At 38.9% G+C, this 23,421-nt stretch overlaps 1 protein-coding gene across 2 annotated transcripts in view; it reads left to right on the forward strand.

Moving 5' to 3' along the window:
• The window catches only part of CTNND2 (catenin delta 2), a gene marked incomplete at its 5' end in the record, with an annotated part of 906,977 nt that overhangs the window by 144,652 nt on the left and 738,904 nt on the right, over positions 1-23,421 (forward strand). For both annotated transcript variants that reach the window (XM_080804204.1, XM_080804205.1), the window contains one exon: positions 10,456-10,592. In XM_080804204.1, coding sequence (XP_080660330.1) covers positions 10,456-10,592 — 137 coding nt within the window. The remainder of the gene's footprint in view (positions 1-10,455; positions 10,593-23,421) is intronic.

Genomic DNA, 23,421 nt, shown 5'->3' on the forward strand with positions numbered 1-23,421 from the left:
TACCATCTATATGTGGCATCAAAAAATGCTTAACTCACAGAAACTAGTGAGACAGGAAACAAATTGGCCAAAAAACCCACAAAAAACACAGAGCTAGGGATTGATAGTCACTTTTTCATAATATCCAATCATTCATCTATTTAAAATTACTTATCAATCACATGCTAACATATTTGAATTCCCAACGTGTATTTAATAAATATATATTCCAAAATATAAGAGAGGCTCTTTGCTATGTAACCTTCACCAGTGCGATGAAACCTCTTTACACCCATGATTTAGATTTACTCTCTAATCAAAGCTTTACCTTTTTCTTGAAGCGTGTATTGTAGTAAGCTAACTATATCACTTAAAACTTCAAAATTTTTTATGTGTGCATAAAAATGTCAACATATCCTGGTAACTATCAAAAATTATTATGACTCTATTCAGTTTTTGTTTTCTGTATTTTTTTTTCCTATAAGGCTAGTAGAGACATTTATTTAGAAGATTTCTAAGTCTGTGACAGCAACTGAAGTTGCGTAGGAGTAGTTGAAGCTCTGTTCTAGAATTAAATTTAAAACACTGATGGGCAGTTTCCCTGCTTCGTTGGGTTAAACATGTTTTCTAAGGAGTGCAGATCCTTACAGTGCAAGATTTTGTCCCTGACTGCCCACTGATAGTACTTCTGGGAAAAACAAAACAAAACAACGTGTGGTTGAGGTCTGGCATCTTGAGAAATTGTCAAGTGGCAGATATGTATCTGGAATCAATATGTAGGGCAAATTGCCATAATTTGAATGGACACTTCGAGTACGAGGAAGTGAGACCATGTTAGACGCCAGCGTGGGGCCAGCATTTGGGGACTTCCTGTTTCATAGATTGTGACCATCAGCGTTGGTCGTTCCTGATAGTAAAATCGTTGCGGACTGGCTTTTGAGCATGATTATTTTTGGGTGGCCAGATTTTTGTCATGTCGCTCTGTGATTAAGTAGTAGAACATGAAACGGAAACCTGCATCTTTGTTTCCAGTATTGTCTGTTAGGGAGCATGTCTGAGGGGGGCACTTCTCACCTGCAGGCTTGGACACTGTCGTTGAGCATCTTGCGAAGGCACAGGGTTGGAGATGGTGGCGAGGCTGCCGAAGCTGTGGGGATTGGGGGCGGGGGGGACTCCAGTGCTGGGGCATTTGGCAGTGACCGTGTGTTCTGGGCAGTCACTGTGTGCGACCAGCGCTGTCCTGGGAGCCGTGCTAAGCACGCTTCTTTGAAGTTCCAGCCAGAACGATAGTCAGTCGACTGCTGAGCCTTTTTATTATTGAATGTTTTAGAACTTTTCCTCTTATTCAGGGGGAGCCAACATTTAAGGTATTGTGCCTGCTTCCGTTTCCCTTCAGCTGACTGTTACTGTGATGGATCTGTAATTGCAGAATCTCGGACTTCCCTTCTCTGGCGTAAGGAGAAATGTCCCTCCGGCTTATTTAGCAAACCCTTGGAACGGGCTGGTGAAAACAGCCTTGTTGTGTCTGAGGAGCTAGGATGGTCATTGATTTCAGATGTGGGCCCCTGATTCTCAGTGATGATGCGCCCCCAAACTTTATATTGTTTTTGTCATCATCATTAATTTCATCCAGATATGTTACTACTTTAACATTATACGTTACCCACAGTCATTAATTTGAATATTTCCATTTTCATCATCCCACACCTGCATTTCTTCTTCTCTGCAGTCTTTTTAAGCAATTGAACAACATCAAACCCTTCCTCCTCCCTGTTACCTTTGTAACGTGAACCTTCCTCCGGCTGTGCCTTTATCATGATGAACTGTAATGATCATACGTCTTCCGGGATCTTAAAAATCTTTTCATGTTTTTGAAATCGGGATGCTTCTTAATGTGAGTGTTGCTCCCCTTTTCCTTTAAGCCATTTGGGATGGATTTTCTGTCACTTGCAAATGAAAGCATTATTAAGTCCCAACAGCAGAGCAACCACCCCCAGTGCCCTCCCTCTCAGTGTTTCCAGCTCGTCCCCGATGTTCCCTGAACACCAGCCCCAGTGCTGCCTTTCCTGCCCCCCTCACCTGACTTTATAGATTAATTCTGATTCTTTTCTCTCTGCCAGTAATCCTCTGCCTTTTCAAAGTCCACCGGTCGAGCCACTTTCTTCTCTCAGCTGTTCCCATCACTCGGGTTTGGGCACCCTGATCGCTGCCAGGTGAGATCCCACTATTAGCATCTTACCCGTTGGGATCTGACCTCAGCTTGAGGGGGACACAGTACACACCCTGGTTCCACCTTCAGGTTCTAAGCATGGCCGGGGCAGGAGGGACAGCTACTCACCATCCCCTGCTGGCTCCTTTTCCAAAAGTCCCAGCTTTTCATACATCTTAAGATTGATAAGTTGTTGACTTAATGTCGTATATAATGTCATAATGGCGTCAATGAAAATGCCTGAGATCACGCTTTAGGGGATGGGACCGTGAGACACCAGAAGACCCTCTCCTGTCCTCACTGACCTCATTTAGTTAGAACTCGGCTGTTGATGCGTCTGCACCAAGCATGAGCTCTCCTCTTCCTTCTTGCTCTGTAGTCTCTGCAGAGCCTTCCTCTTTATGTCCAGACACAATTTATGTCACTAAGAATAACATTCAGGTGGGCCTTAAGTCTGTGGTGATGTTTAGGTTGGTCCCACCCTCCCCAGCGACTGACGGCTCACGCAGCAGCACGAGGTGGATTTCCTGACTCGCTGGTTGTGTTGAACTTTCTACCGTTCCCACTTCTCTGAGCGCACAGGTAGAACAATCATCCCCTTGTGTTCGACACGAGACTCTGACTCTTAGATCCCACGTCTCTCCTCCCAGTCATCATATCTTGCTCTACAGCTACAAGTGACCTCGTGTCTCTGATTCTGTGAGTAACAGCTCATCCCTCCCCGCCGAACTGTCAGATAGGATTGGGCATGTGTCTACCTCCTGGCTTTGCCTTGTAGTTGCATATTCTAAATATGACTCAAAACTTCCTTGCATGGTGCTTTCCATAAATATTGCCAGATTCTGATTGTACGTTGTGAGTTGCCAGCATCAAGTCCCAAAAACCTCAGATCCTTGTCTGATTGATGCCCCGACGCAAGGAGCCAGCAACCCTAGGGTATCTACCTTCTTGGGCATTCGGCTGAGGCCAAGCCGTATAGTAGTCCCCATCAGGTTTCAAAAAAGCAGCTTTCCTGAGTTGAAATTAAAAGGTGTCATAACAAATACCACTCAGAGAAATGCTCCTAATGCCAAGCCCATTTTACTTAATGTTACATGCTCTGCTAAGCGACCATTATTGATTTTACACTAACAGTTCATATATTACCTCAACAAATATTTATTAACGGCTGCTGTATAGTAGAGACTGAGCTAGATGTGGGGCATCGAACACAGACCAAGACAGACTGAGCTTTTGCTCCAATTATACTGAATTTTGACAGCTATTAATTATTATAGTCTGCATATCATTAGGACAAGCTGTAATTTTAAATTTCTCTGTAAAAGGAAGAAATAAAGATGGATATACTTTGATGTGTGAAGAGAGCATCTGGGAGACAACAATGCTGTGTCTGTTTCTCTGCTTATTATTGGTTTTTTTTTTTTTTTTTTTTTTTTTTTTTTTTTAATATGCGATAAGAACTCGGCGCTTGGCCAAGTTCACCCTTCACACAGCTGGATCGGGTCTGGGGCAGCTGATGTCCCTTGGCAGCTCTGAGCTACGAGGAGGAGCTTTTATTTTATTTTTTTTTTAAAGATTTTATTTACTTATTTGACAGATGGAGATTACAGAGAAGCAGGCAGAGAGAAAGGAGGAAGCAGGCTCCCTGCTGAGCAGAGAGCCCGATGTGGGGCTCGATCCTAGGACCCTGGGATCATGACCTGAGCCGAAGGCAGAGGCTTTAACCCACTGAGCCACCCAGGCGCCCCTTATTATTGGGTTTTGATATTCACGACATCCTAGCTGCAAATACAGAATTGCCGTTTTGGAGACCAGAGTGATTACACAAATGAGGTGTTCGCTGTTGTTTTTCACGTCACTAATTTATACGAATCTGCACATTCCCTGCAACCTAATATTAATAATAAGTTTATGTTGCTTCTGCAGTTTCACAAGAGCATAATCTTACTCATATCACCTGTAGAGTGAGTGGAAGCTTATAAAAATTCCATATGTTCAGTTATATTCAAAGTTAAAACACTAAATTGGACGCATAAATGTATGTGTGTATTATATATGTCTACATATACATATGTGTATGGATATGTACATGTATGTATGCATATATGTATATGTATATGTGTATATATGACAGTAATGTCTGGGGTATTCTAATGGCCAGTTTCTTTACTCACTTGCGTGCAACCGTAATGGAAAATTATGAAAGTGATGCCCAATGATGAGGTAAAGCCTAAAGTCAGTCTATTGCTCTAATATGTTTGTGTTTTAGAACATAGGCTCAAGAACAGGGAGGGGCACTGTCTTGAAGAGGGCGGATACATGAGGGAAGGAAATAACTCTAGATGTGGCCACACACATGTGAGGTTTGTTAGTTTGGTGTGAGAGTCAAGGAAGTTAATGTCTGAGAGTCTGGGCGGAAGCCATTGGCTAAAGCTGAAGGAAGATGAAACGAGTTCTAGGAGTTTCTAGCAACTCTAAAGAAAAAGATAAAAATGGACCTGCCTAAAGAAAAGGAAAAGGGGGAAAAAAGATGTGATAAGCAGTGTTTAGAAGTCATCAATCTTTACATTGCCTAATTCATATCAGAGTGTAGCTTCTGACTTGAGCTGGTCTCAGCTGCCGAGAATTTAACGGCGAAGAAGAGTCACAGATAGATGTGTTTTGGGTTGTAAGTTTGCATGTCAGGTCCTCTTCCATCACCCAAAATAGGTTTTACTCAGTGTCAATATCTTGGCTAATGGCCAGTCACTTAGACAGAACCCTGAAATCATCTGGACTCTTCTCTCTTTGCCTTACTACCACATGCATACCTATTAGTAATCCCGACAGTCCGTCCTTCAAAATGTATTTATGATCTGACCCCTTTTCATGACCTACTGCCAAGGAATAAAGCTGCAGAGGAAAGATTACATCAGGGAATAGACTATTAGGTATAGATCGATAGAACTTTCTGCAATGATGAAGATTTTCTACATTTGCACATTTGTACATTTCTTCATTGTATGTAGAAATACATGTAGAAATACATGTAGAAGTACAATGTACAAATTGTACATTTCTACATTTGTGATTATCCAGTACCGTAGCCCCTGGCCACATGTGGCCATTGAGCACTTGAAATGTGAATAGTGCAACTAATAAACTGGCTTTTAATGTTATTGAGATATAAATAGCCATGTGTTGCTAGAGGCTACCATATTAGACAATGCAAGTCTAGCTAATCAAATATTTATTGAGTCCCATAGTAGGCAAGGGATTTGGAGATCCTGGACTTTGAAGTAGGCGGGACCTGCTAACCTGGGAGAAGAAAGAAACAGGTCTCTGTGACAACAGAGCATGAGGGTCTGGGCATAACAGAATGAGAAGACAGTTGAAAGGATAAGAGTTTATGGGTTATGGATTGGGAGGAGGAAAGACTCAGGAGGGAGAAAGACCTCCTCAGGGCCAAAGGAGCTTATCACTGAATTAGAGAGGAGGACGAAATCAAAGCAATGGTGACAGGAGAATGCTAGGTAGCTCATTGACTTGGATGATTGTGTGACACCAGAGTCCGTCAGTTAGTTTACTTTGGCCATCCGATATCAAAGTCTGTTGGTTTGCAAACTGGTCTCCATACTCAGAGGGCAAGGAGAGGCTGAAGAAAGAAGCATACTACTCTAGATTGGTAGGTGGCAGATTGAATAAGTGAGTGAACTTATTTATAAGGTTCAGCTTGGGTGGTTACGCGACAAGTAGATTTCCACAGCCACTGGGCGGAATCTTAAAAGTTCATACGGGCCTTAACCGGTTTCGGTCATATACCCAGTGTGGATAACCTCAACACCGCATTTCTACCTCAAGGCTATATTCTTAGAGCAGCTTCTGAAAGTGGGGAAGGCAAGCCCACACACATCCCAAGGACAGAGTGGGGAGTAGGGAGCCTCCAATGGCCGGGGTCCAGCTCTGGGGTTAACTGATTGTCATGTGTTCTTGATGATCTCCAGCAAAGCCACCCATTGCTGGGCAGAAGTGGCCAAAGAAGGAACAAATTTGAATTATAAAATATAAAATAAGAATTGCACTTTCTTTTTTGTGCGATGCAAGTTCATAAAATATAGCATTGAATGCAGTCCTTGAATTGAGAGCAAGAAAGAGAGTTTGGCCTTTTAGAGTGCCCATAAGATTTTAACATGTTACCAAGTCTAATGTAAGTTTACAGGGACTCAGGCTTGGGACATTAAGGTTTAGAATATTTATTTGGATCTCATGAAATCTTATCGCATACAGACATAAGAGTTCAAATTGGGAAGGACACTCTGTATTTGGGGGGCTACCTGCCTTTGCTATTAGCATCATCCGGGCCAACTTTTCTAGGGTCTTATCGCGTCGTCTGTGAAAGCACTAGGGGAGGTTCTCGAGCGCATTTGGCCTGCAGGCTTACTTCACATCGGCGGGGCACAGCCCGTGTGTGCGCTTTCATTTTTCCTGGTTGCTGACTTGCAGCAGCTCGTGGCTTTCTCCGGAGCTGTGGTTCATCGCGGATGCAGGAGTCAGCAGAGCGCTGGACGGACGGACCCCCGGCCCCTTGCTGCGTCTCGCTACCACTGGTTCCCAGGGCCCCCCTGTACTTGCCTCACGGGGAAGCTGAGACCAGTCCAGCCCTGGTTATAGTAGACTTCCCAGGCCGCCATAGTAGGATGCCACACCCAGAGGGGCTTAAACAGCAGGAATGTCTTTTCTCACAGTTCTGGAGGCCCAGAAGTCAAAGATCAAAGTGCCGGGTTGGTACACTTTTGCTGGGAACACTCTTTGTGGGGGCCAGCTTCTCTCTGCATCGTCCTCATAGAAGGGAGAGAAGGAGTCTTTTCCTCTTTTTGTAAGGACAACAGCCTTATAAACCCCACGCTGATATGGGCATTTAACCTTAATTACCTCCCTAAAGGCCCCATGTCCAAATGCAGTGACATTGAGCGTTAGGGTTTCAGCTTATGGATTTGGGGCAGGGGCGGGATCCGGGGTGGAGGGAGGAGTCAATGCAGCTGCTCATGCTTCTGAGCGTGTCCGTATTACCAAGTCCAAATTCCAGCTCAGGAATTAGCAGATTAGCATCCACTCTCGGGAGAAAGACTCCTGACCCCGTGGTTGTATAAAGAGAATGAAGAGATGTGAGAATCTCCAGGAAAACATCTGCTCTGCTCCTTGCCGAAGAGATCCAAAAGCAAAGGGATGAATTCTTCTACATCCAACTGGGGAAGCAGGAGAGGATCCTGAGGGCCCGTATTGTTAACAGGGTGGGGAGGGAACCTTCTCACGGCAGTGCTGATGGGCCGGTGTGGTGAACCAGCCCTTCGGCAGGAAAATTTGTTTGGACTCTCAGAGTCTGAACATGCACCACTTCCTCGTTCCACCAACACCACATCTAGGAATTTATTGAAAACGTCCCCATAAAAATGGGATAAAAATGATAAAAGATAATGTAAATTATGACGCATTGTGAATACTAGGTACTCATTACATTTTTAGTATATGTGCTGCCCAAGTGAGCACTCCGTTATGTTTTTAAACTATGGAATAATTTTTGTTGACATAAGGAATAATTCATGCTGGGGCGCTCGGGTGGCTCAGTCAGTGAAGCATCTGCCTTCAGCTCAGGTCACGATCCTGGGGTCCTGGGATCAAGCCCCCATTGGTTGGTGGGCTCCCTGCTCAGCGGGGAGTCTGCTTCTCTCTCTTCCTCTGCCCCTCCGTCGGCTCCTACTCGCACTCTCTCTGTCTCTCAAATAAATTAAAAAAAAAAATTGTTCATGATACGTTGCTGAACAAAAATAAAAAAAAATACTACTTCAGTAGTACTCCATCTTGTAAATCTTATTATACAGAATGAGTTAAATCAGAAAAAATAAAAAATCCCATCAGAGAAACCTATACCAAATACTTAAGTAAATATCTGGGATGCCAGAATTACTGAGGATTGCCTTTTTTTTTTTTTTTCCTTTTCTTTTGTCTCCCTACATTTTCCGGATTTCCTGGATTTAACACGGATTAACTACAAATCTTAGTGGATTCGTTCTAATGAAAACTAAAGTACTTCGCCATTTCTTGCGCAGTCAGAAAGCTTCCAGCTTTTCACACTTACCATTGGGCAGCCCACGGCTGGCTTCTGGGGGCCTTCACGTGGCTCTCCTTCTCTCCTTGTGCCACGAGCTCAGACAACGGCAGTGGGAGTTGGGCCATCTGACCCATTCATACACAGGGATGGCCGACGGTTGAGTTAAGTCTGATGTGAAAAATTATGAAGCATGGGAATTATTCCAAGTCGTTTCCGTTCACTCATAGAGGTTGCCTTGGGTGGTAGTAGCGGCTCCGTATGGTGGGCTAAGCCCTGAAGCGTTCACTTTTGTTCTGTTCCTGCAGAAGGAGAAAGGGGGGTAGATAAACAGACTTTCTCATTTCTTCAAGCGTGTGGGTCAGTTGTCCAGTGCCCAAGGATGTGCCTTGATTCATTGCGTGTTAAATTCCATATTTTATTATGACAGGTTATGCTCATTCTTTTAAAAATAACATTTTATAAAAATTGGTGTACAGACTAAGCATTTATGAGGCAGCAGCCCAGATTATGGGAAATAGGCCGACACATCAAAGGACTCTAAAATAGAAATAAAAAGGGAGAAAACCTGAGTTCTAGGCCCAATTATATAAATAACTTTGGGACTGTAGATAGTTTCTTTGTCAAAAAACAGGTTGTCCAGAATACTCGTCCAGAATTTGGATTCACATGGACCCAATAAAATTTAGAAACATGAAAGTGAAAGTAATGACTGAAAACCTGCAAGACTCCTTTCATGGCTTCAGGCTGCCCTTGTGTAGAGAGAGTCTCCTTTGGAAGCCACTGACAGATACAAGTGGAGACGCAGGGTTGGGAAGGGGGGCGGCACTGCACCCCAGACTGCCTTTCCTTTCTTCTTGCTTTCTGCCCTTGTCCCCCTTCCCCCCATCTCTCAAACCCTTCCTGATTAGAAGGGCTTGGCTTTCAGGCTGTGTTACCTGGGCACACCATTTGTTAATCTGTTTATCTAAATCCTTGTAATTACGAAGCTCAATCAAATACTGCAAATGAAAGCAAGTTGAATACGAAACTGTACTTTCTTCTTGTCTTCTCAACCCCACCACCATAATTATTTAAATCACTTTCTTTCATCCTGTTGGTATCCATATCCTAAAATACCTTCTGTTTTTTAGCCAAGGTTGCATTTTGCTATACTGTGTTTAATTTGATCTTTACTCTTTGCTCACATCCTGCTTACTAATACTATTTTCCCCAACCCTCCTATAAATTCTGTTTGTAACAGATTTATCTTTCCAATGCTATTCTAATCCTCATTGGTAATATTATTAAAACAACTATTTAAAAGACAAAAACAAATCAAAACTAACTTGGAATGTCCAATGAGAAAATTAGATGACCAGTCTTTTCATATACTTTAAGGACAATTCTAGAATAGAACCCTTTTCAATTAGCATTGCCCTAAATTATTAACTATTAACAAATGTATCACAGCACTGGGGTTCCTATGGAAATTATGTTGCTTACTGTAAAACCCAGACTGCCCAGTTACAGTATAATAGGAAATAGTTTTTAACATTCACATAAGTCTGGTTCCTGGAGGGACATGTAATGTGATAGCTTTAGGCAAGAAAACAACTTTTTTTTCCTCCCAGACTTTTATTTGAAGAGTGATTTTGTAGAGCCCTGGCAAAAATTATCCTCCGATAATTATTATTTCCTCTGCTGATAAGCATCGCTAGGTAATATATGTAGCAAGTACTTTGGTCTTACTGGTCTTACTTGTTTGAGAAAGATAATAGGACAAAAATAACTTTCGGGATGCTGTTTTTAAGCTGTACCTGTCTGTCTATTTATGAATTGGGCTGAAGTAAAATGGTAGTTCAACTGGCCTTTTTTCCTTTTTTTTAGACTCAGTACTTCTTCATTTCTTTACTCTTTCTTATTATCTCACGTGCCTTTTACTTCTTATTATCTCTTCTTCCTCTTATCTCAAATATAAAACACAGAGTTGTGCGTAGATCCTGCGATTTGTTCGAGTTGATAGAGGAGAAGCCATTCCGTTTACCTGTATTGTTTCCTGTTCTATAATGACGTCATGTGCTTTCTATGTAGTTCATGATTTTCATTTTTTCCAAAGAGTACTGCTGAAAGTTGCCTGATAGTTATGTCTGGGTGCAGTGGCCACATCGGATTGCATTAAGCATGTCCTTTTGCATTGCAGGAGCTATGCCTGTCCCAGACCAGCCTTCGTCAACCTCAGAGAAGACCAGCTCCCTGAGCCCTGGCCTGACCACCTCCAATGGGGATGGCTCCGAAACGGAAACCACCTCTGCCATCCTCGCCTCGGTCAAAGAACAGGTAGACACATCCCACTTTTGTGGCCTACTTATGGGAATGTACGAGAAGTTGTTCTTTCAGATGAACAAGGATGACTCAGTGATGATGGAAGGAAATCATTATTTTCTGGCAGAATGTTGGTATTTCTTAAAAAAATACTAAAATGGGACTATAATTGCTTTTGACTATGTTTTTATTCATGATTTAGGCAGTTTTCCTTGAAAAATGTTCCATACCGGGGAAAAGAACATTTTATAGTCAGAAATCCCTACTGGTGAAGTTTTGGTAGATTTGGTGATAGACCTGACATTTAGTACAGTTATAGGTATGAGGCCAAATAATTGGTCTTTAGGAAATATAAAGTCTAAAAAAAAAAAAAGAGAAGAAAGTCTAATCAACAACCAAAATAAATCCAGAAGTATGAAAAATTAGTATGGTGACAGCAGATGAATACTATGTTGGGTCAAGGGAAACTCGTCTTTCTAGTGTTTCTGAGATGGTTCTAGAAGAATGCATTTTAGAATTTTCCCTGTAAAATGAATTGCAATCTGCGTGGTTCTTCCTCCAACATTACTTTGGCCTTATAAATGGCTAAGTAAGTAAAATCTGAAGTCTTGGATTTAAAAAACAATTTTCTTAAAAGTCGTGTTTCTTGCAAATAAAAGGTTATGGTAAATAATCAAAGAAAGCTGGCAAATCAAGATTTTTTTTTCACTTAGCATGTGCTGGAATATAAATCATAATTTAAAAATAAATTATGAAATCATCCTGTGTGTGGGGTTATATGACTCGAGGGTGTGAGTAAGCAACAACACTGGTCAGGCTATCAACAGAGAAGCTGAGGGAGGATTCACTGACAAAGGGATCAATGATGCTGTCAGTCAAATGTTTATCACCAGGGAAGGAAGCGTGCTGCTAAGTAGGGACACAAAGGAAAGTTGAATAGATTAGTTGGATAATCTGGTTTGTGAAAATGGTCAGTAAGTAGGGAACAGTCTGTATTGCTGGATTAGTTTGCTTCCAGAAACCCACTCATGCGTGTTTGCTGATTATGCTTGAGGGGAAATAGAAGAAAGGAGCAAAGATATGTGCCAGTTCCCATACTCAAGATACCCCTTTGTTAAAGTTGGTTTGTGTCATGATTTCTTTCTCATATATCTAGAAGTCTTGCTGGGCCACTAACTTTAGAGTATGGACGAAATGTAAGACAGGAGGAATAAATTTAATAAGAAAATGACAAGACCTATCTGATGACAACTGTAACATTTTTTTCAAACGTCATAAAGTAATTAAGAATAAATGACAAAGTGTACTATAATCCTGTGTAGAAAAGCATGGTTATCATAATAATATTACTCTCCCAAATTTAGATAAAAACTTTAGGCTGTTGTAATACGATCTTGTGGCTGATTGTTTCTTTGGCAAACTGGATCAAACTATTTTAAAGATCGTGTGGGAAGCATAAATCTATGAGAGTTACAAGGAAATTTTAATAGAGAGATTTTATCTTACCATTCTCAACACTGTAGTGTCCAGTTGGCCCAAAGTGGAAAGAATGCTCTCTCTGTAGGACATAACTGAGGGTTCAGAATCACAAGGACATATTCAACATAAAATAGTAGAAAAAAATAGGCCAAGAGAAAATATGTGCCAAAATATGACAAAGTGTTGATATAATTAATATATTAATGCTTCCTAATGTTGATGGGAAAAAAAGAAAAAAGTGAAATAACAGAATAGAAAACTAGGCAAAAAATGTGAACAGTAGTTCGCTGAAGAAAAATGCAAAAAACCAATGACTATATGGAAATGTTTTCCACTCTTACTAATCAGAGATATAAAATTCAAGATGAAAATATGATTTTCTTTATTATACCAAATAGACAAGCATTAAAACAATAGTATATATTATAATCTAACTAAAGTTTGAGGAAATGCACATTCCTTGTCATTCCATATGAGAATGTGCAATGCTGTAATCTTTGTTTAAAATGGTATATTGCTGTGAACTGGCATTTACAGTGTTCAGTAACCTTTGATTAGTCATGCTTAGACATATATAGTATAGAAATGGGTTATTTAGACCATAAGATTTTATGTATATGGATGTTTACTTCAAAATTATCTTGGATAGAAAAAAGGAGAACAATATTGATTGATGAAGAATTGAAAAAATATATCTTTCACATAAAGCTATATCCTTCTTATGTAGTTATTAATAAAATGAGTTAGAGCTATATATTACACCTTTGAAATGTATATATGTATACATTATGTATATATATATAAATATTATGTATATATATATTATGTATATATATAATATATATATAATATATATATTTATATATATATATATTATGTATATATATAAAAATATATATATTATATATATATTTATATATATACATATATATATGTATATATATATACATATATATATATACACATATATACATATATATACATATATATTTGATTTGAAGAGGCATATGCACCCCAATGTTTATAACAGCAATGTTCACAACTGCCAAAATAAGGAAAGAGCCCAGATGTCTGTTGGCAGATGGATGGATAAAGATGATGTGTGTGTATGTATATATATATATATATATATATATACATATACATATATACATATACATATATATATATACATATATACATATATATACATATATACATATATATACATATATATATAATATATATATATATATATATATATAATCCTGGTTTTAAAAGACAATAATACATATTTTGTGTTGTTTACCGTGTTTATAAACATCTAGACAAGAGTAGGAGAAAATAAATCAAACTGTTAACATTGGTTACTGTATATGCATAGAATTAGATGGAAGTAGGAATGGGCAGAGGGTATAGAGGACAGGGAAGACAATCCAAAATGGGAGAAAGAACTGGGAGACTGGAATACCTACCAGTTGGATTTGGATAATAGGAAATACCACGTGAGCTGAGATAGTGTTATCTGTAGTTGAAAGAGGGGATGAGCTGCTTACAGCAAAAATACATTACTGTATTTTTATGTCATTTTTTATGACTCTGGGAGATGAGACAGAATGGCCTCCCCAAATCCTTGATGAGAATTTAATAAAAACTTACTGTGAAGAGTTTTTTCTTTTAATCGGAATAGGTCCATTGTCCATTTTTGGTTGGCAAAGATGAGATTCCTTGTGGCCGGTAACTAACATGAGCAGGCATGAAAGCCTGTTCTGGAAACTGAGTAGAGCAGCTTGAGGCACCTGCATTAGAAGCCCAGGCATCGGGTTTTGTGGGCAGCATCTGCCCAGGTGAAGGCAAAAACAACGAGCAGGTATGTCCCTGGGCTTCAATGGAGTAGCCAACCGCAGACAAGCAATATTTTCCTTCCCCAGAGATTTTTGTCCACAACTGTTCCTAAGGTTTCCATCATCTCTTTTCCTGAGGTGTAGACTATTATCTATGGAACTAAAGCTAAGTTAAATATATTTGAAAAAAAAAATAGCTGAGATGAAAGAAAAGCAACTTTAAAAGTTAATATCTTTTATGATTTTTAATGATTATATACATAATATATTTATAAATCTTCTCATCTGAATATTGCTTGCCTGGTACTTTTTAGGTGCTAATGAGAAGTAGCTTTTTTTGACTGAAAATTCTATTTATTAAGTTAGAGGAGTTCAAAGAAGAAATTTTAAGGCATTACTCTTATGTCCTGCCCTGGTCCTGTCTTCTTGGGTACCTCTATCAGAGGAGGTACCTCTATCAGAGGAGGCATATATTCTGAGCTAACTGCCAAGTAATAGGTTGGATAATTTATTTACTCATGCATTAAATGTATTGAGCACTTTATATATGCAAAGTACAATAGAGGGTAATAAAGGAAGTACATGTATAAAGAAAACTCAGTTTGACAGTTTATTGAAATAAATTGTTATGGCTAAGAACTTAAGTTTTTAGGCAGGCAGTTAACATTGCATAGAAATAAATTCTGGTTTATAACCACAGAATGAACTTAATTTATGACAAGCCCTAAGTCATGAAACGTATCAGCATGACATGTATGGTGTGACTGAGATATTTGTAAACCGAGTCCTAGAGTCCTTGAAACCAGCAACCATGGCTTGCTCAATGAAAAGGTGTTTGTTGATTTTTTTTTCTTTGTTCTAATTTCCCATCTTGATTGCTTTTTAACTGGTGAATTTTATACTTTTATATCAACAGAAATAGAACCATGATTTGTGTTACATTCTTCAGGTAATTTTCTGTATTTCAGTCATATCTGTCTCACTTCCAAGTTACCATTAAGACAGAAGAACCTAATTCCTTTTTCCTCTCCTGTGAATGTCCTTCACCAGCAGAGGAGGGGAGGATGGAGGTCAGATATGTGATGACTCCGGTCACATGATTTGGATAAATAACTAAGAGGGGTGATTGATAACTATTCATTACAAACAACAGCCCTTAAGATGGGGTGGCTTAAAGGGGTAAAAATGGTGAAGGGATTCTATTTTAAGAATGGGAGATATCCCTATGATAATGACAATGACCCATAGAAAGAGAAATTAATGATGTTCTAGAAAGGAGGAATAATTTCAGGGGGGAAAAGTCACTAAGTAGTTGAGAGCAAATGGGACCCAGTGTCTCAGTGGAGAGAGTGGCTTTGGGGACAAAGACAGTTCATCCCAGGAGAATGGGAGAGAGGCAAAAAAGTACATGGTCTTAGGTCCACCGATGGCTTGCTGTTGGAAACTCTACCCCTCTCATCAGATGGGCACAGTCAGCTTGTTTGAGTTGGATCTATTGGGAGTCTGAGGTGAGCTGGGCTGAGCAGAGGTGGAGGGGGAGAGATTGAAGGTGAGGGATGCAAGACAGTGTTTATAATGATGGATCTTGGAATCGAAAGGGCGTGGAAGTAGGTCAAAGAAAAATTGGTAGGGACAGCACATTCACAGTGAGTGTTTATTGATAGTGATAGCTTGGGAGATTTGTGCTCAAAATCCAGAATTTAAAAGTAATTATTGTTAATGTTGAGACGTAGGTTATGACTCTGGGAGATGAGACAAAATGAGAAAAGAGAGAGAAACCTTGTTGACTTTGTGAAAGGAAGTGGTGAGTGATGATGATGTCAGAATAGTGGTGATGAGCAGTGAAGCCCTCCAGTTGCCCTCGGTGGGGAGGGGACCCTGATGTTGCCACATGCCTGTGAGAAGCACACTGAAGTTGGCTGTGGGTGCTGTGGGAGTGGTCATCCTGATCTTCACCTGTGTGTTTTCATTGTGTTTAACCGTTACAATGTTGGTCTATACTTTGAGACAGGGATTTACATTCTCTCACATTATGTACCCTTTGTCTTTGTATTTTTGTCTTAAATCAACATGGTGCTCTTTTGTTCTGAAGAAAACCATGACTTTCCTAAAAAATATTTATTTCATAATAATATTTCTTCCCCTTCAGTTGACCATTGTTTGTTTTGATCATCACATATTTCCAAAGTTGGCATCTAAGCAATCTTCTTATATAAGCTGGAAAAATTATGGGGCATTTTAAGAAAACTTTAGAGCTCATATGGTTTAGTGACATTTATAAATTATTGTGACCCAGATAAATGCATTTTTTTGGTAATGATTCTACCAGCAGAGTTCCTTTATTTATTTATTTATTTATTTATTTATTTATTTAGATTTAAATTCAATTAGCTAATGTATAAGACATCGTTAGTTTCAGATGTACACGTCAATAATTCATCAGTTGCATACAACCACCCAATGCTCATCACATCACATGCCATCCTACAGCCCATCACCCAATTATCCCATCCCCCCACCCACCTCTGCTCCAACAAGCCTCAGTTTGTTTCCTATAGTTAAGAGTCTCTCACGGTTCATCTCCCTCTCTGATTACTTCCCATTCAGTTTTCCCTCCTTTTGCCTATGGTCCTTTGCACCATTTCTTATATTCCACATATGAGTGAAACCATATGATATTTGTCTTTCCCTGATTGACTTATTTCACTCAGTTCCATCCAGGTCAATGTAAATGGTAAGTATTCATCCTTTCTGATGGCTGAATAATATTCCATTGTGTGTATCTATACCACATCTTCTTTATCCACTCATCTGTCTATGGTCAGCATGGCTCTTTCCATAGTTTGTCTATTGTGGACATTGCTGTTATAAACATTGGGGTGCCCGTGTCCCTTCAGATCATTACATTTGTATCTTTGGGTAAATACCTAGTAATGCAATTGCTGAGTTGTAGGGTAGCTCTATTTTCAACTTTTTGAGGAACCTCCATACTGTTTGCCAGAGTGGCTGCTCCAGCTTGCATTCCCACCAACAGTGTAGGAGGGTTCCCCTTTCTTCTCATCCTTGCCAACCTTTACTGTTTCCTGACTTGTTAATTTTAGCCATTCAGACTGATGTGAGGTGGTATCTTATTGTGGTTTTGATTTGTATTCCCCTGATGCCACGTGATTTTGAGCATTTATTTTAGTGTCTGTTGGCCATTTGTATGTCTTCTTTGGAGAAATATCTGTTCATGTCTTCTGCCTGTTTCTTGACTGGATTATTTGTTTTTGGGTGTTGAGTTTCTTTCTTTCTTTTTTTTTTTTTTAAAGATTTTATTCATTTATTTGACAGACAGAGATCACAAGTAGGCAGAGAGGCAGGCAGAGAGAGAGAGAGGAGGAAGCAGGCTCCCCGCTGTGCAGAGAGCCCAACACGGGGCTCAATCCCAGGAGCCTGGGATCATGGCCTGAGCCAAAGGCAGAGGCTTTAACTCACTGAGCCACCCAGGCGCCCCGGGTGTTGAGTTTCTTAAGTTCTTTATAGATCTTGGATACTAGTCCTTTACCTGATATGTCATTTGCAAATATCTTCTCCCATTCCATACGTTGCCTTTTATTTTTATTTATTTATTTATTATTTAATTTTATTTTTTCAGTATTCCAAGACTCATTGTTTATGCACCACACCCAGTGCTCCCTGCAATACATGTCCTCCTTAATACCTCACGGTCTCCCAACCCCCAACTCCTCTCCCCTCCAAAACCTTCAGTTTGTTTCTCAGAGTCCACAGTCTCTCATGGTTTGTCTCCCCCTCTGGTTTCCCCCAATTCACTTTTCCCTTCCTTCTCCTAATGTCCTCCATGTTATTCCTTATGCTTCACAAGTAAGTGAAACCATATGATAATTGACTTTCTCTGCTTGACTTATTTCACTCAGCATAATCTCCTCCAGTCCCACCCATGTTGATACAAAAGTTGGGTATTCTTCCTTTCTGATGGAAGCATAATACTCCATTGTATATATGGACCATATCTTCTTTATCCATTTGAAGGGCATCTTGGCTCTTTCCAGTGTTTGGCGACTGTGGCCATTGCTGCTATGAACATTGGGGTACACATATTCCTTCTTTTCACTACATCTGTATTTTTAGGGTAAATAGGTTGCCTTTAGCTTTGTTGGCTGCTTCCTTTGCTGTGCAGAAGCTTTTTATCTTGATGAAGTCCCGATAGTTCATTTTTGCTTTTGTTTCCCCTGCCTTTGGAGATGTGTCTAGCAAGAAGTTGCTGTGGCCAAGGTCAGAGAGGTTACTGCCTGTGTTCTCCTCTAGGATTTTGATGGATTCGTGTCTCACATTTAGGTCTTTCACCAATTTTGAGTTTATTTTTGTATATGATTTAAGGAAATGTTTCACTTTCATTCTTCTGTATATGGCTGTCCAATTTTCCCAGCACCACTTGTTGAAAAGGCTGTCCTTTTTCCATTGGATGTTCTTTCCTGCTTTGTTGAAAATGAGTTGACCAGAGAGTTGAGGGTCGATTCTGGGTTCTCTATTCTCTTCCATTGATCTATGTGGCTGTTTTTGTGCCAGTACTGTACTGTCTTGATGATTACAGCTTTGGTGACTAATCCTTTTTAATGTACTGTTGGATCCTATTGGCTAGTATCTTGGTGAGAATTTTTGCATCCATGTTCATCAGGGATATTGGTCTGTAATTCGCCTTTTTAGTGAAGTCTTTGTCTGGTTTTGGGATCAAAGTAATGCTGGCCTCATAGAATGAGTAGGGAAATTTTCTTTCCATTTCTGTTTTTTGAAACAGCTTCCAAAGACTAGGTATTAGTTCTTCTTTAAATGTTTGGTAAAGTTCTCCTGGGAAGCCATTCAGCCCTGGGCTCTTGTTTGTTGCAAGATTTTTGATTACTGCTTCAATTTCCTTGCTTGTTATGGGTCTGTTCACCTTTTCTATTTCTTCCTGTTTCAGTTTTGGTAGTTTATAAATTTCTAGGAATGCATCCATTTCTTCCAGATTGCCTAATTTGTTGGCATATAATTGCTCATAATATGTTCTTAAAATTGTTTGTATTTTCTTGGTGTTAGTCGTGATCTCTTCTCTTTCATTCATGATTTTATTAATTTGGGTCCACAAAGTACATTTAATAGTGAATACATTAAATAGAAATTTCTAGGTATATAACACTGTATGCAAATATGTCATTTCATTGTATTTGTCTGGTAGTGTTATCAGATGTCAACTATGTGCATAGGACTATGTTTCCCTGGGTGATAGATGCACAGATTTGAAGTTTGCCTTCAACTATTTAACAACGAAGTTAAAACTATGTCACACTTATATATAAAATATTTTTTAAAATCATAGATGAAATTTTAAGAAAACTCTCTAGTCCATTTACTTAAAAACTCCAGGTGCTATATATTGATAAAAACATTCCTTAAGTTGATAGTATTTATAACCCTCAACACTCTATTGCTACAGTAACTTCTCTTGTTCCCTACATTCCATGATGATTGCAGTCAAGTTCTTGATTTTAGAGGAATTTTTTGGTACCATTTTTTAAACTATCAATGACTTCTAGGTAATAAAATAGAAATTTTCTTGCTTTTAATCACTTCTCTTATTATACTTAATAAAGGAAAATAGGAGTGAAGGCATTTCTGAGCTCCCACTATGGGCAAAACTACTGCACAGAGTACTTTACATATGTTGTATCATGTGAAAGCATTAAGAAAGCATTTTTAAAAATTCATCTTACATAAAATCGAAAGACCTTGATAATTTATATCAGCTCATGGTGAAGATAGCATACCTTTATTTTTATGTAGCTTCTAAATTTATAATGTTTAAGTTTCATTAGTTCTGTATAGAAAGAATTTGATTGGGAAGGAACATATTATAAAATGCTCCTTTAATTAGTCTTCTTCCGTGTCACATGTCATTGCCACGTCTTTCAGCATTATTATTGTCACTGTAATGTGCAACAATAGTTTCTGATAATGCAATGTGGAAAATGACCTATAACTATTAATCAGTTTCCAAACTGTGTCTTGGAAAAGCATTTCATGAAAGTAATGACAAAATTATCAGCCATGAAAAAGAGGAAATTAAAACACCTTTAGGAAAGGTCAAGAAGATAGGGAGGGATTATCTGCAAAGACTAGTGAACTTTATATTCATTTAGTCAGAGAAAAAAAATTATATTTATCGTAGTGCCACAAGTTGAACTCTTTCTACATATTAAAATTGAAATAAGAATTGCTTGATTGATGATTTTTGAATTTATTTCTTGAAATAAATCCTTGAATATCTTTCTTATTTTTCATGAAAGGAAAGCATGTAGTTTTTCCTTGCTTTTCATTGTTAGAACATGAGCTATGGTGGGAACTGTGGCAGCCTTTTTTGAGAGGTGGACTGAGATAGGAAGGTATAAGCTAGGAGTCTGTAGAACTGGGTGTTGGCAGAAGATGTGGTTTGGAACAAGGAAGGGCAGATCTCAGAGTCAATAAGAATCAGAAAGTTTTGTAGAGATCCCATACACAGGGTGCAGATGACGACCAAACTGGGTCTTTAGACTTGCAGCAAGACAAAGAAAGAAACCAAGTGGTGTGTGTAGAACCAAGGAGCTCCAAGTAGGAAGGAAAGGGAATGATCAGGAGGCAGCAGACTGATCGAATCTGGTGGGTTGGATTGAAGCTCCTCTGTTTCTTTGTGGATTCTGGATCTTTTGCACCACAGAGGTGATGATTGGAAACTACAGATAAAGGAGCAATATGGATCCTAAGCCGCTTGTGGAAGATCTTGGAATTAGTGCCAGGAGTTCTAGTGATGAGTGAAGAATTCTCTAATTGTGGATGGATCATCTCCCTCCCTTCCTCCCCTCACCCACCATCCTTTTTAGTGTATTCTGTTCTTGCCTGTAACTTATTTTGAATTTTTTCCTAAAACTTAATTTTTTCTTAAAATTTGACTTTGTAAGTCTTCTCAAAATACATGTATACTTATTCACCTTTTTAATCGCCCCAAATTCTATTCCAAGAATTAGTTCACATGGATGCTATCTGCTGTCTTCTCTTTGAAGCTGTTAGGAGTTGGGTTTTCTAGGGACTGGAGGCTATGATGGGAAAAATAAAAATGGGCTTAGCTTTTATATGCTAAATTAGAAGACAAGCTTTTCATATGTGGGGTTTTGTGACATGACCTTAGAGTGCATTTCTAGTGCCTCTTTTATATTTAGCATTAGAGGTCATTGCTAAATATTCTTATATGGGGATGCCTGGGTGGCTTAGTCATTAAGTGTCTGCCTTCTGCTCAGCTTATGATCCCAGGGTCCTGGGATCCAGCCCTGCATTGGGCTCCCTACTCAGCAGGAAGCCTGCTTCTCCCTCTCCCACTCCTCCTGCTTGTGTTCCCTCTCTCGAAGTCTCTCTCTCTGTCAAATAAATAAATAGAATTCTAAAAAAAAAAGTCATATATGAAATCATATTTCTTTTAAATGATATTAAATATATTAAATATTACACATAATATTAAATATGCTATTAAAATATTCTTTTAAATGTAGTTTAAAAATTTCTACAAATTTTTCCATTATAAAGTAATTTTATGCGTATTATGAAAAAGTCTAAGAACTCAGTAAGGAATGAAGATAAAAATTTTATTTGAAAGTAATATGGCAGGGGTGCCTGGGTGACTCAGTGGGTTAAAGCCTCTGCCTTCGGCTCAGGTCATGATCTCAGGGTCCTGGGATCAAGCCCCGTGTTGGGCTCTCTGCTCAGCGGGGAGCCTGCTTCCTGCCTCTCTCTCTCTGCCTGCCTCTCTGCCTGCTTATGATCCCTGCCTGTCAAATAAATAAATAAAATCTTAAAATATATATATATATATTAAAAAAAGAAAATAATATGACAGCTAGAGGTTGTGGCAAATATTTGGGAAGAGTTCCTTCTAAGATTTTTATATGAATATATAATTATTTGTACAAAATCTTTATTTTCCTTTATAAATATTTTATACTTCTTTGTGCACTTAATATTATATCAAGAGCATTTTTTCATATCACTATTATATTAAAACCTTTTTTAATGGCTACATATGTAGATACACTGTGAGTTATTTAGCATTATAATTTTATTGAACTTTTCTATCCTTGTTGATCTGTTAGGTTGATTCAATTTTCTCAGAATGAAACAAAAATGACATGTCGTACTTCCTTGCACATGAATCATTGGGTCTACTTTGACAGAAGTTGCTTGGAGCGAAGTTTTGAGAAAGAGTTTAAAGACCCTTACAAACTCACTGGGAAAATATGTCATAATTAGTTACTGATAAGAGCCATTGGCAGGACATACGAAGCAGGAGCTCCAGGGGTATAATCGTCAGTGCCCATGCACAGGGTTTGCACAGAGTAGGAAATTGGCAAGTAGAATGTACTAGAGGGAATAAATAGGGAAAACATGTTTAATATTCAAAACAACTGTACCAAATATGGTAGAGATAGTGAAGACAAACATAGGAAAGTGAAGACAAACATACGAAATATGATAAGACAGAGGAAACGTTATTAAATAGTATCTCAAAATAACAAAAATGGTTTTAAAAAGGTTAGATATTAAATTTACTTAGAATGCAACTATTCTTATAAAATATACATGACCTATTTCTGTAAACTAAGTAAAACTTATTTCATCAGAAATATAATTAAATAATGACTTTTATTCAGTATCTCCTGTTTATGACCAAAGAAACTCAAATTTTTAAAAAAATTTAGTTTATTTACCTCAAGTCATATAAGAAATTACCATGGAAGTTAAATGAGAAAATTAGCTTATTTTATTCTGAATCCAGTGCTCTTTTCACTAAACTGTACTCTCCCATAATTTAAGTATAATAATGGGCTTCAATATATTGTCTAATATTTTTCACAAGAGAAACATTTCTCTATGAACAAGGTTTGCTGAGGTCAAGTCCATTGATGTCCCTGCCTGTGTAAGCTCCTATTTAACTAGGAAAAGAGAGGCGGATAAGTTCCTATCAGTTTGATCTCCAATTTAATTTTGGCATCTGAAGGAATCATGAATGAGACTCTAAACAAAAAGAATTCTAGGAACTTACACACCTCATTGTTAGTTCATGTCTGTAGAGGAAGTGCGGTGGGAAAGGGGTACGGTGAGCTGACTGCCACAACATTGTTTTCATTGGATGTTCTGTTTCCGAGAGTCAGTGGCGCGGTGGGAAGTTCTCTCCGGCATGCTTCAGCGACACAGGTAAACACGCCTGCGGCAGCGCATCGATCATGTTCAAGCAGCCGTCACTCACCGCGGTCATTAAAGGAATGTGCAGGTTCATGTCCCAGTCTCTAAACGAGCTGGCTCTATGGCCTGCTGCCGTTAAAAGAAAGAAAAAAAAAAAAAAAAAGGAAAGATCAGCATCTTTCTCTTTGATGTCAAGTTCTGACTTTCCACTCTGCTTCTGGTCTCCGGAAGTAGCTGGCTACTTGCCTAATTACTAGGAGAGGGAAGGACTCAATATTAAAATATTAATTTATTTTATA

Source organism: Martes martes (genome assembly GCF_963455335.1).
Source record: "Martes martes genome assembly, chromosome: 5".
Classification (NCBI taxonomy): Eukaryota; Metazoa; Chordata; class Mammalia; order Carnivora; family Mustelidae; genus Martes; species Martes martes.